The 13,592-nt window shown below is 38.3% G+C and overlaps 1 protein-coding gene across 1 annotated transcript in view; it reads left to right on the forward strand.

The window, feature by feature from the left end:
* The window catches only part of LOC127442211 (tenascin-R-like), a 242,539-nt gene that overhangs the window by 156,137 nt on the left and 72,810 nt on the right, over positions 1-13,592 (forward strand). Inside the window, exons 5-6 of the mRNA XM_051700070.1 lie at positions 2,962-3,504; positions 5,859-6,335. Coding sequence (XP_051556030.1) covers positions 3,021-3,504; positions 5,859-6,335 — 961 coding nt within the window. The 5' untranslated portion in view covers positions 2,962-3,020. The remainder of the gene's footprint in view (positions 1-2,961; positions 3,505-5,858; positions 6,336-13,592) is intronic.

Here is a 13,592-nt window from a genome sequence, read left to right on the forward strand (position 1 = left end):
TGAAGTGTTAATACTATGAAAATTTTGATTTCTCTGATTCCTTATTTTTCATTTGTCTGCTTCATTTCTGTGGAAGGTGTGAGGGTGAAATTGCTTGAGCTATGTCCACTTCTGTGCGAATGAGAAGTGAGGTTTGCCACTCAGTCATGTAAGAGACACGATGGAAGCGGAAGTGTTGGTACTCGCAGGGACATCCCTACTTTATGAAATCATATGGGAAAAAATGAATTGGAAAAACACTTCTGGAACCAAGACGGCTGAAAAAGTGAGCAGACACTGTTGAACTCTATTGTGCCTGCTGATAACGGTGTTAATTTGCATGTGCTCTCTGCCTTGTTTTAGTACCTGAATCACTGAAGGAATTATACTAATCAGGTAACGGTGCAAAGACACCAGGAAAATCTGTGCTGATCACAATTTGCACACAGCAATTCCCAATCTTGCAGCTTAATTTTAAGTGTTACTGTAGTTGTTGGATAATGCAGAAGACTATAGCAATTTTGCATTCTTTACAGGAACTGTACAGCATCAGTCAGGCACCTGAATTGTCTCTTTAAAATGTGTAAATCCTTTTTTTTTTATGCTTTTAAAGTGCACTCAACAGCTTTGCTAATCTGGATATATGCCAGATATATTATAACACACTTCTCCATCATTTGATCATCATGTGAAGAATTACTTCTGCCATGATCAACAGGAAATGTACACAAACATCTCTTTGTAATGAAATTCCAATTCACCGCCTTCTTTCTGTGGGCAGTAATAGTGCAATGTTGATTGCACTAGGCATATAAATACAATGAGTTTAGAATAATGAGCATTCTATCAAGCCTAATTTACATAAAAAAGAGGCATGATCACACTAAAAGGAGTGGCAATTAGTTATTTCATCTTAGTTTGTGCCTGGTTAAGTTGGATTGCTTGTGGTTAGTGAATAAGATGCCTTCTACTTTAATGCCATGTACAAAAGTGGCACAAATGTTTAGTGGACTTGCTGTAAATTTTTCTATAAGAAATGGCGAAGCAGAAGACATTTACTTTAAAGTCTCCTACATTTATCCAGGTGATTGAGCAGTGATAAAACAGTTTTTTTTTTTTTTTTGGTAGGGTAGAGGTTGTCTGCCATTCCAGTAAAAATAGAAAATGTCAAAGGAGATTATCACTCTCTGGCCCCAGCCCCAAAGCTCAGGTGTCAGACCCAATCAATGATTCATTTTACAGTTTGCTCTTGTCCTGGTTTCTGCTGCTGATAAGGGATTAAGGAAGATTTAAAGAACAGGAAACCCCATACCTGGGTCTCTACCGATTCAATGAACTGTATCAACAAAGCTCTTTAAGACCACTAATCATATTACTCGGTTGTTTGAAATGCTGTGGGGATATCTTCTGTAAAGGATCAGAAAGTCATTTTCAACAAAAAAATATTGAATCAATAGAAATTGTACTGAACCAGGTCTGGCTTTGTGTTGACTCAATTTCCTTTCCTGTGAAAACAAAACTTGAACCAGCCTAAGATGGTTTGCTGGTCTTAACTGGTTTAAGCTGGTTTAGCTGGTCGACCAGCTGGTTTTCCAGCCTGACCAGTTGAAAAGTGTCAAAACTCCTTTAAAAACAATCAAAACAGGCCAGCCTGAACACCATAGACTGGTTTAAATGCACAGTTTACCCAAAAACAAAACTTATGTCATCATTTACTCTCTCATATTGATCCAAACCCATTTGACTTACTTTATTCAATGGCACACAACAACATTATATGATAGGTAGAATGTTAGTTTCAGTAACCATTCACTTTCATTATATGGAAAAAGGTTGACGTAAAAGTAAATGGTGACTTAGGCTAACACTCTGACTAACATCACTTTTTGTGTTTTAAACAAAAAGAAAAACAGAAGAAAAACAGTCATACAGGTTTGGAACCACATTAGGGGTGGGTAAAAATACAGATTTTCCGATGCATCGTGATCTTCATTTGAACGATCTCGATTCTGAAATCCCAAGATCGATCTTTTACTCTATGCACAACACTCTACTACATGAGAGGAAATAATTTGCATTTGCATTTGCATTTGCAACCAAATCTGCGCTATGCGACTAAAATGTATATATTTGGCAACTGGCTGGTAAATGTTTAGATTTCACTCACCAGTGATTGTGTAGTATAGTGGTGAAGTATATGGAGCAATAGCAGCGAGATCCTTTCATAATGTGTGTGGGTGTGTCCAAAGACGTGATCCACGCAACCTATTTGTCACTGAATAATGTCTGTTTTAATACACTTTCTGTTCTGTCAGTTGTTTATCAAAAACTGAACATTTAATTCTAATTATGCATAGCACGGATGAGTTAAAGCCATTTGAGTCTCTCTCCTTAATATGCACTCATTTACAGACGCTTTTTACAGAAAAGCCAATTTTCTTCAAGAGACAGTACCATTTTTTTGCACGTTTTCAACAAATCAGTATAAATACCTGTAAATAGTACAAATTATGCAATTATGCAATTAAACAGAAAATATGTAAGAAAAAAATTATATGCAATATAATATCATATTTATTTATTTAATTCCTAGATTGTTTTTATTTTTATTATTATTATAATTTTTTTTAAGATAAAATGTGACCAAAATTATCAAAAACTAATAAAATATAATTTGTAAAATGTATATTTTCATATTGTGCCTAGTTAGAAGGACCCCTGTATTATTAACAGCACCAGCTGGGAGAGAATTTCTTTTATATGTAAGCAGAAGGGACATTATAACTGAAATATTCCCATATGAATCAATATCTAATCAAAATCAAATCGAAATCTGTATCAATACTCAGTCCTAAACAACATGAGGTTGAGTAACTGATGACAGAATTTTCATTTGTGGGTGAACTATCCTTTTAAGCCGTTTTTTTTTTTTTTTTTCCAGCAGGACTGGTAGGACTAAAATGTGTCTTTTCTTGTCCACAGTGCCGATCAGAGGGTCTGTTTTAAGGTGTTGATGATCCTTCTGTAGCGTCTCAGTTGCAATGTGGGGGTGCACCATGCAGATACAAGATTTAATGGTGAGCCTGGCTCTACTCTTTTTTGGGGTTCAAGCTGTTCCTAACCCAACCAGCAAACTAGTGAGGACCGCACGAGTGAGGAGACAGGCTCCAGATGGTGGGGGTCTGCCTAACAACGAGACCCAGCCCATGGTCTTCAATCATGTATACAACATCAATGTACCTCTAGAGTCCCTGTGCTCTGTGGACCTGGACACAGTACCAGGTCCAGGGACCAAAGGTTCACCTGGCAGTGATAAGATACCAACTGAGTACACTGAAGAGACTATGGACTCGGACAGCCAGGTCACCTTCACCCACCGCATCAATATCCCAAAGCAGGCCTGTGCTTGTCCCGCGGCTGCCACCATGCAACAGTTGGCTAACCGTATAGAGATGCTGGAGAGGGAGGTGTCTCTGCTTCGAACACAGTGTAGCTCTAGCTGCTGTGGAGAGAGCTCTCTCATGGGTAAGTCCGAGATGACTGCAACATCGTCCAGTGCAACAACAACAAAAAAAAATAAAATACTGAGTGCACCTTTAAATTGATCTATAATGGCTTAATCCAACATATCTTCTTCAATCACCATCTTGATGCTTTTATTTATGCCCAGTAGACAAAACAATAGTGTTTATGGGTTGCATCCTGGTCCTTCTGTCTGTTACAATGTGACAGCAGTGCTAAATGTAGTAGAAGCTGTTTTGTGCATTGACCCATGGGGACAACAGAACTGTGGACGGTGGCAGTGTTGTGCTTGTTTAAAATCTCAAAGGTGCACTCGAGTGGATTCACACCTGCAAACCTGGGCTGTAGAGCCCCTCCAGGACTGCTAAAAACAGCTGAAGCACTGCAGTAGTAAAGACAAAGTCATATTAAGCTAAACAAATGAGGTTAGACCATGAATTAGATTAATTACAGGACTGCTGCCGCAGAGGTCTTCCCTCCAAGCCTTTGTAGACTAAATATTTCAAGTCTGATAGCAGCTCAAGGTTTGTGAAATCAGACTAGACTAAATGTGCAAGAGCTAATAAGATTGCAGGTTATTGCCTCAGAATTATTATTATTCATCTTTTTATTTCAGTTTAATTTGAGTGCAACCTGATTTTTTTAACAAAACTTTTTAACAAAAATTGTTGAAATAAGATGTTTTTCAACTCTTAAGCCTGTATACTAGGGAAATTTACATTACATAATTTTTCTGTCCTCAAAAAAAAAAAAAAAGGTCAATCATTTGTACAGCAAAAGGCTGTACAGCAAAAATTGTGTCCATAAACATTTGAGTTTTAATTATTTAATAAAATGTGGGAACTGCCCTGTGGGTTGTCTGCCCCCACCATGAACTTTGAAATACAGAAATGTATCAAAATGTGAATAGAGATATATTTAAATATGCAGTATTAACATGGTCTAATTGGGGTCTATTTTCAAAAATGTCTAGTCATGAATTTACAGATTTACAAAATGGAATTGGGATTGCATACTACCATACAACTCCTACTATTTCTACCATATATTGATATGTATCCAAATTTAGCTTATAATTTTATTGAGTTTGTGTAAATCCATTTCTAAATGGGCAACATATTGGGGATCCTTGAAAATGTTGCTAATCAGGACCCCAAAAGGAAGTAAACAATTAATTTTCAAGCTTATAAGTTAGGAAGAGGGAGAGCTGTGCATCCTATTTTTAATGTTCATGTGAAACTACGTCTATCTTCATTTTTTGGTCCTGTGGTTTGACGCCTTCACATAATTGAAAGAGATATTTTCAGCATTAATAAGCCTAACATAAGGTAAAGCTTTACTTATTTGTGTCAAAATAACTTAATTTCTGCAGTGTGGCAGTATTGTGTGCGGTTTGACGTATAAAACTCAATATAAAACTACTTTAAACAGAATATTTATAATTGTATTATACTTATTGTGCATGTAATTTTCATTACCTAATATAAACTGAGAGACTACATGGAATATTTGTACTTTTAAATATTTTGTCAGATTGCAGTACCATTGAAATAAACTAGATAAGGAAAAAGTTTGATTAAAAGTGGTGAAAACCCTGCTTACAATTCATACAAAATCTTTGTTTTGTACACTGACCCTTAACACTTACTATTTTAAACCATGACTTGCACTATACATATGTAATATTGGCATCATTTTCATGATGTTAGCCAGAGGGTAATTGGCCCCCACAGTGAGCCTGGTTTCTCCCAAGGTTATTTTTCTCCATTAACCAACATCTTATGGAGTTTTGTGTTCCTTGCCACATTCGCCTTCAGCTTGCTCACTGGGTTTCTAAATACAATTATTGTTTAATTAATTATTTTTTAAACACAATTCACAGTCGTATTTTATCAAACTAAACAATGATGACTCTAAGACATTATAGATATTACAGTTTCATTTTCTGTTAATGCATGATTTTCTGTAAAGCTGCTTTGAAACGATGTGTGTTGTGAAAGGCGCTATACAAATAAAAATGACTTGACCTGAAAAAATAAAATAAAATAAAAATAGAAATAAAAATAAAAATAAAAATAAACAGCTTAAACAAGTCTAAGGACATTTGCTGGTCTTAGCTGGTATAAACTGGGCTCCCATCCAGCCCAAGCTGATTTTCAGCTTGTTTAATATGTGGTTGACAAGCTGACCAGGTGATTATACCCAAAGCACCATCTACAACCAGCAAAACAATTCAGCCTAACTATCTTAGGCTGGTTTAAGCAAGGTTTTTCAGGTAACAAAAGAATTGGTGACAATTTACAGTATCTAAAAACAAAAAATATTTCACAGTGTCAACCATATTTTTTCACATTTAGGTCGCTTGGACTTCGTCCCTCAGTGTGGCAGTCATGGCACCTTCAACATGGAGGTTTGTGGATGTTTGTGTGAAGAAGGCTGGATGGGCAAGAACTGCTCTGAACCTCGCTGCCCAGACAACTGCTCCGGCCAGGGCATTTGCATCGAAGGCGAGTGCGTATGTGACCGTAACTTTGGCGGTGAGAACTGCTCCGAGCCTCGCTGTCCAGGTGATTGCTCTGACAGGGGGTTTTGTATCGATGGGGAGTGTGTTTGTGAGGAAGCCTATGCCGGAGAGGACTGCTCTCAGGGAAGATGCCTGAACGACTGCTCAGATCAAGGAGCCTGTGTGAACGGAACCTGCCAGTGTCGACCTGGCTTCCTGGGTGAGGACTGCTCTCTCATCTTCTGTGCCAACAACTGCAGCCAGAAAGGCGTGTGCAAGGATGGGTTCTGTGCCTGTCAAGAGGGCTATACGGGAGATGACTGCGCTTCAGGTCAGTGTTCCAACATGTATGATTCAGTGGCATGTTGTGGGCCTTAAAATGTAAATGTCCCCTCTCTGGATTTGGGTTCTTTTAGTCCAGTATACTGTAGATTCATTTGATGTTTACACTTCAACAAGCAACCAATAATGTAAAATTAAATTACATTAAAGGGTAGTTCACCCAAAAATGAAATTTTTGTGATAATTTTCTCATCCTTATGATGTCATCCAAATTATTTTGTTTCTTTCATGGAACACAAAATGAGGTCAATCACAATTTTTGTTCCTGGGTAGTAAGTGTTATTTCCTAATTGCTTATGCCTCAGAAGTTTAGAAAATGGCTATTATTCCCCACAAACTTTGCTTTGTGACCAGGACAGTAATATTTTGAAATGTACCTATTTCCAATGAGAAAACGGGTGAATTTTATCTGTGGTCTGACGAAGACACCGGCTTTGACCTTTGCCCCAGACAGCTTAGGGAAGAAGTCGTCAAGGTACTTGAAGACAAAGAAACGATTCTATTAGTTGCGCCAAAGTGGCCCAATCAGTTCTGGTTTCCAGAAATGATAGAGATTCTGGACGGCCCTCTTTGGGAAATACCACTGAGGAGGGATCTCCTCTCTCAAGCGCAGGGCACAATCAGGCATCCCCTGCCCAAGCTGTGGAACATGCATGTGTGGCCCCTGAACGGAGCGCGCTAAACGTGCCAAAACTGACTCGGTCGGTTATGAACACCATTTTACACGCAAGAGCACCGTCCACGAGATGCCTTTATGCACTGAAATGGAATGTGTTCACTAATTGGTACTTTTCACATGGCAAAGACCCAATGAACTGCCCCTTATCTGAAATTCTAACTTTTCTTCAAGAGCGACTGGACACAGGGCTCACTCTGTCAATGCTCAAAGTTTATGTGGTGACTATATCTGCGTATCACACACCTGAAGCCGGCACCTTTATAGGTAAACATGTTTTAATCATAAAGTTCCTTTATGGCTGACCCCCCTTGCCCGGCTACAGTTCCGACTTGGGACCTCTGGACTCTGGACTCTGAATTGTGTGTGCTTTCTCTTAAGACCACATTACTGCTGGTTCTGGCCTCAGTAAAATGGGTCAGTGATTTGCAAGCACTGTCAGTCGATAATTCATGTTTGGAGTTTGGTCTGGGTCTTTCAAAAGCCACTGTCAAACCCAGAAAAGGCTATGTACCTAAGGTTCTAACTACACCCTTCAGAGCGCAGGTGGTTCACCTTCAAGCCTTTTTCCCTCCTCCATTTAATTTGGATGAGGAACAGTCCTTGCATTTCTTATGCCCTGTGTGAGCGCTACACACATACGCTGAGTGTACCCGCCAGTTCAGACTATCTGACCAGCTCTTTGTGTGCTATGGAGGATGCACGAAAGGAATGCCAATCTCCAAGCAAAGACTTTCCCACTGGATTGTTGATGCAATCGCCCTGGCTTATGAGTCGCAGGGTGCGAATTGCCCAATTGGTGTTAAAGCACACTCAACTAAAGGCATGGCCTCTTCATGGGCATGGACGAACGGTGTGTCCTTATGGTGTGTTTTGCAGCAGGATGGTCTTCTCAAAACACATTCGCAAGGTTTTACAACCTAGATATAACGTCTCTCTCATCGCAAGTCCTCTCTATCTAGAGCGCTTGCTATTTCGTTGGCCAAACATATATTTATGCCCCTCCTTCTAAGTATGGGCTCCCATCATTTTACACAACTGCCTGCATTCACCTTGTGTAATTTCCCATAAAATCACAAGCACTTTCATTATAAATAAAACTTCCTTCCCGACTGGGTTTGTGAAGTGGTTAATTCATACTATATAACAATAGTTCATATATCCATTCTGAGTGTTCCTCTCCTGGCTCACTATGAGGGTCATTCACTTGTGGCATACTCATGTTGGTCGCTGTCCATTGCGGCATCATGTTTCCTCTCTGGGAGGGTTATGTCGTGTAGTATGACGTGATGGAACTCTGTTCCCCATAGCATCAGCTTAGTGATGCAATATCAAGTGAAATGAATCCTGAGATGAAGGGAACGGACATGCGTAAGCTGGCCGCACTACAGACTCAGAGTTCTTTGAGGTGCGAGCGATGCGCTCTTTGTCCCTCAGTCAGAAAATTCTGAAGAATGGTGTTTGTGCGCCCGCTTTTATACCAGACAGCTTTGTGCCTAAAAGGGAGGGCTTGAACACCATAGCCAATTTTAGAATTGCTGTTATTGTAAAAGGGTTTCAACTAGCTTGTGTAGAAGGACACTCCCCATAGCGTCAGCTTAGTGGCGCAATGTCTCGTTCCCTTCATCTCAGGAAACCAAAGTTACTTACGTAACCGAGATGCTTTCTTATACTGTAGGATTATTTGAATAAGCTAATTTTATACTTATCAGCATATTGCTGTGCATGTAAGCATGCTCAGTGTTCCTTTACTTTGGATTCCATATTTCCTCAGAGAAAACGACACTGGTCTGATTGTGATGCGATGGGGAGTATTTTGTTCTATGTTGACAGTAGAACAGTAAAAAAGAACAACACAGCTAACCGTTACCCAACACAATGAATTCACACATTCACAGATATCGAGAGAATGTTCATTGTCAAACTCACTCAGTGTTCTTAAAGCAGTTAGGCATTTAAAATAAATCCATCAAAGAGGAAATTGAGCCATAATGGAGGCTTGTTTGAGAAAACAGGAACATAATTTCCTAATTTATATTTTCTCTCAAAGGGTTTAAGCCAATTGTAGATAAACAAGCCACTGTATTGGAAACATTCTATATGTGACTAGTATACTTTCTTCAAGACTAATATAAAAATGCTCACAGGGAAAAACAGTAACCATTTCCCCAGTTACAGGCACACCCAACAGATGATAAAAATTTAATGGTAGGCCCCCCAATTCCTCAGTTGTAGCTGTAAAACTGGTGACAGCTCACAGTGTAACACCATTCATTTGTCAAAAGTCACATTCACTTGGGAAGATGTGTCATATTAACCAGGCCGAAGCAATTTCTCCATCATGCTTACCCAGCTTCACAGTTGGTTCGCAGAAAAGGCTGGCAAAACCCCACATCACTGAAGATAACTGTCATCTCATGAGTGGGAGAGGCAAATCATATTACCAAACCAGTTCTCTCCCTCTCATTTTCTGCAAGACTGAGTGGAGGCAAAATTGCTTATTTCATTGCAATTAGGAGAAAATAGTGGGGTAGTATGTGTGAGGGGTGGTGGAAAATGGCAAGTGGCTGCTCAATTATTACACTCTACACAGCTTCTGAAGAATCTCTGCTCTCTTACGTCTTCATATTATCAAGGGAATTAATTAGGATATGGCTTTTCTTTCAGTTATTCTATCCAGTTTTCTCGTTTCATTAAGCCAATGAAACTAGGAGAAAAAAAGTTGCAATGGGAAAAATAAATAGACAAGGAAATGGAATATGATGAGAAGTTCCTTTTCTGGAATACTCAAATAACTTTAAATGGAATATTATTTGAAATGTCTTTCTGTGATGAGAAGTATATAGTATATGAAATATAATTTCCATTATTTTCCTAATTAGCATATATTATGCAGGGGCTTGAATCACAAACATGAACTTTAAAATAGTATTACCTACTTTTACTAGGATATGCCTTTAAACTATAAACCTACATATTTACTTATCATAATATGTTGCTGTATGTTAAATATCTTCATAAATACAAACCAGAACTAACACATTAATTGCAATAAAGACAGCAAAAGAATATATATATATATATGTATATATATATATATATATATATATATATATATATATATATATATATATATATATATAGACTTTGTCAGTTGGAACCAGTCTGGCCAATCTCTGTTGATCTCTCTCATCAACAAGGCATTTACATCAGCAGAACTGCCGCTCACTGGATGTTTTTTGTTTTTGTCACCATTCGGAGTAAATTCTAGAGACTGTTTTGCATGAAAATTCCAGGAGATCAGCAGTTATAGAAATACTCTGGCACCAACAATCATCCATGCGATTATCTAATCAGCAAATTGTGTGGCAGCAGTGCAGTGCATAAAATCATGCAGATACGGGTCAGGAGCTTCAGTTAATGTTCACATCAACCATCAGAATGGGGGATAAATGTGATCTCAGAGATCTGGACCATGGCATGATTTTTGTGCCTGACAGACTGGTTTGAGTATTTCTGTAACTGCTGATCTCCTGGGATTTTCACACACAATAGTCTCTAGAATTTACTCAGAATGTAACCAAAAACATCAATTGAGAGGCAGTTCTGTGGAAGGAAATGCCTTGTTGATGAGAGAGGTCAACAGAGAATGGCCAGACTGATTTGAACTGATAAAGTCTACGGTAACTCAGATAACCGCACTGTACAATTGTGGTGAGAAGAATTCTGAGATGCGGGTTGGCACTGTTTTGGCAGCACAAGGGGGACCTACACAATATTAGGCAGGTGGTTTTAATGTTGTGGCTGATTGGTGTGTGTGTATATATATATATATATATATATATATATATATATATATATATATATATATATATTATTGTACTTGGAATAAAATATAAAAAATAAAAATAAAAACATAAAAAATAAAAATAAACGCACATGAGGATTACTTTGTCAGAGCCAGATATTAAAGGGATAGTTCACTCAAAAATGAAAATTCTGCCATCATTTACTCAACCTCATGCCATCCCAGATGTGTATGACTGTCGTGTGGATGGACCTACATAGCTGAGATATACTTCTAAGCATCTTTGTTTATGTTCAGCAGAAGAAAGAAAGTCATACACATTTGGGATGCCATGAGGGTGAGTAAATGATGACAGAATTTTCATTTTTGAGTGAACTATCCCTTTAAACTGAAAACTTTAAAACCCCATTGGAAAATGGAATGGAATAGTTGTTTTGTTTTAAACAGCTTGGAGATTTCAGAGTTTCCTGTTTTTGTCTGGTTCTTTGTTCTTTGCAAATCTAAATCTGAATAGGCCTTGACCCCTGGTACATAAGTACACAAGTTTGTAAGTGTCACTAATTAGGAGCATATTTTTCCAACACATCAATGCTTTAAAGTGTTAGAAGCGCTTTGCTTCCTCATGTTTCCACATGTTTCCTCATTAGAAAGTTGGTGCCAGCACTCTTAAGAAATGTATTTTCAATTAAGATATGAATTAATATGAGAAGATAATTAACTTTAAGCCCTTTCATAACATATCAGAAACTATAAATCATTGTTAGACATTACAGGAAATATTTGACATTTTTTTATCAAATGTTGAATTGTATTCCCATCAGCTTTCTAGTTTGTACCTGATTGACTTTAGATGACTTTCTTTTAAGAAATCAGAGGCATCCAGTCGGACTGACTGGTGCTCCCCTGGTTTAAGACTGTTTCTTCTCTTCTTCCTGGGTGCTCGTCTTTAAAAATAACAAGAGGAACTAAACAGATCTGGAGAAAAAGCACAGATGCTAAAGTGATAAATTTCACTAAGTGAGCACCATGGGACTTTGTCCTCTTCTTTGTGGTGTCTGTGGTAGAGGGGGAGCTGAAGAAACGCCAATCTGTCCTGTTCGTGTGAAAGGAGCTGAATTGCTTTCTCAAGTCTTTAGTAGTTCCCTTAGGGCCACTTATAGCTACTCCTCAGTGCCCAGTATCAGGAGGAAGTCTATTGTGTTCTGGGGACCTGGGTTTTTAGTCTCATGGGTAGTCTGTTTGGGATTCTTTAAACTTTTTTTTAATAAAAGTAGCAGAATTTGAGAATTCGTCACAATACTATGAGGTAAATTCGTACCAATTCGTATGACTTTATTTGTATGAAAATGTACGATTTATACATCAACCAATCACATACGCTTCACGAATACACATTCAGAACCCAGAAGTGTCACTTTTTCCGTATTACACATCAGGGCTTTTAAAATTAATATCATGGTTATGTTTACGCTCTGGGTAGGGTAAGGTGTTACACTATATGGTTAGATTTAGGGATGGGGTTTGGGTTAGGAGATAAAGTAACAAAAGCACAGTTTTAGATTAACACGGAACAAATGCCACATCGGGAACTTCAAGGACTGAAGGGAAGTGTCTCTCATTGGTGGGTGTATAACGAATTTACCACCTCATAGTATTGTGACAAAATCTTCAATGTCCATCAATGTGGGCATCAATGTCCCACAACACCAGGTGGTGACTTGGAACCACTACTTAAAACAGTTGCCTTACAACTCCATGAACTCTCTAAATAAAAACAATCATGTTTATAACAATGCTAGCAGGGATTCATCTAAGGCTTTGTTCAGACAGGCAGCAAAAATCTGATATTTTTGGCTTCAGGACACAGATTTTACATTAGCATCAAGTGGTGACCCATAATCTGTACCAAAATGAATTATTGTACAAAACTAAACCAAAATACCCTTAAAATAAACATTGGAATTTATCAGTATTATATATTATCAATATTATGGGCTCTATTTCCTTGAGTGCACAATGTCTTATCCAATTTTCGTGAGAGCGCTAATTCTAAATGCAATTTTCGTGCCAGCGCAAAGTGCAAATGGGCGTGTGTGGGAGTGTTTGCGCTGCTGTGGGTGTAGAAGCCTAATCTGTGGGTGAATTGTATGTACATTTTATGGCGCAAAGCACAATTTGCTATTTTCCTAAGAATTTGGTCGTTGTGCTAAGATGTTTCAATACCATCTCTTAACTCAGTGCAAAGTCCAAATTCAGTTCCTGCATTTGCAGTTTGAAGATTTCACCAGCAGGTGGTCATAAAGTTAATGTCCAAATTCTAAAAGTAAGAACATCAAATAATGTCCTTGACGATCACTGTTGAAGCCTTTTGTTGAATCAAAAAATTATGAGATTTGTGTTACATTTTCTAGAGGTCATGGTTTATTTTTTCAATTATTAGACTATTATTATTATTTTTATTGTTATGTTTAAGTCACTGTAAAAGGGGCCGGTGGAAGAAGGAGAGCGTAAAATGTTTGGATTTGGTATAATTTTTTTTTACCACTTATTTTGATATTAGGCTCGTTTGAGATGCCAAACGCCTCGCCTTGAAAGTAGACGAGAGTAGGCGGGTGCAGTCAGGGGAGGATGAAATAAGCCATCAACTGTGTCTCGTTTGGAAGGCTGCATCCTCCGGAGATCGCATTTGTCGGCCGCATACGTCATCGAGGCTGTCTCGTTTCAGAAAAGCGAGTAGGACACATCGAATGCAGCCTTCGAAT

Source organism: Myxocyprinus asiaticus, chromosome 6 (assembly GCF_019703515.2).
Source record: "Myxocyprinus asiaticus isolate MX2 ecotype Aquarium Trade chromosome 6, UBuf_Myxa_2, whole genome shotgun sequence".
NCBI lineage: Eukaryota > Metazoa > Chordata > Actinopteri > Cypriniformes > Catostomidae > Myxocyprinus > Myxocyprinus asiaticus.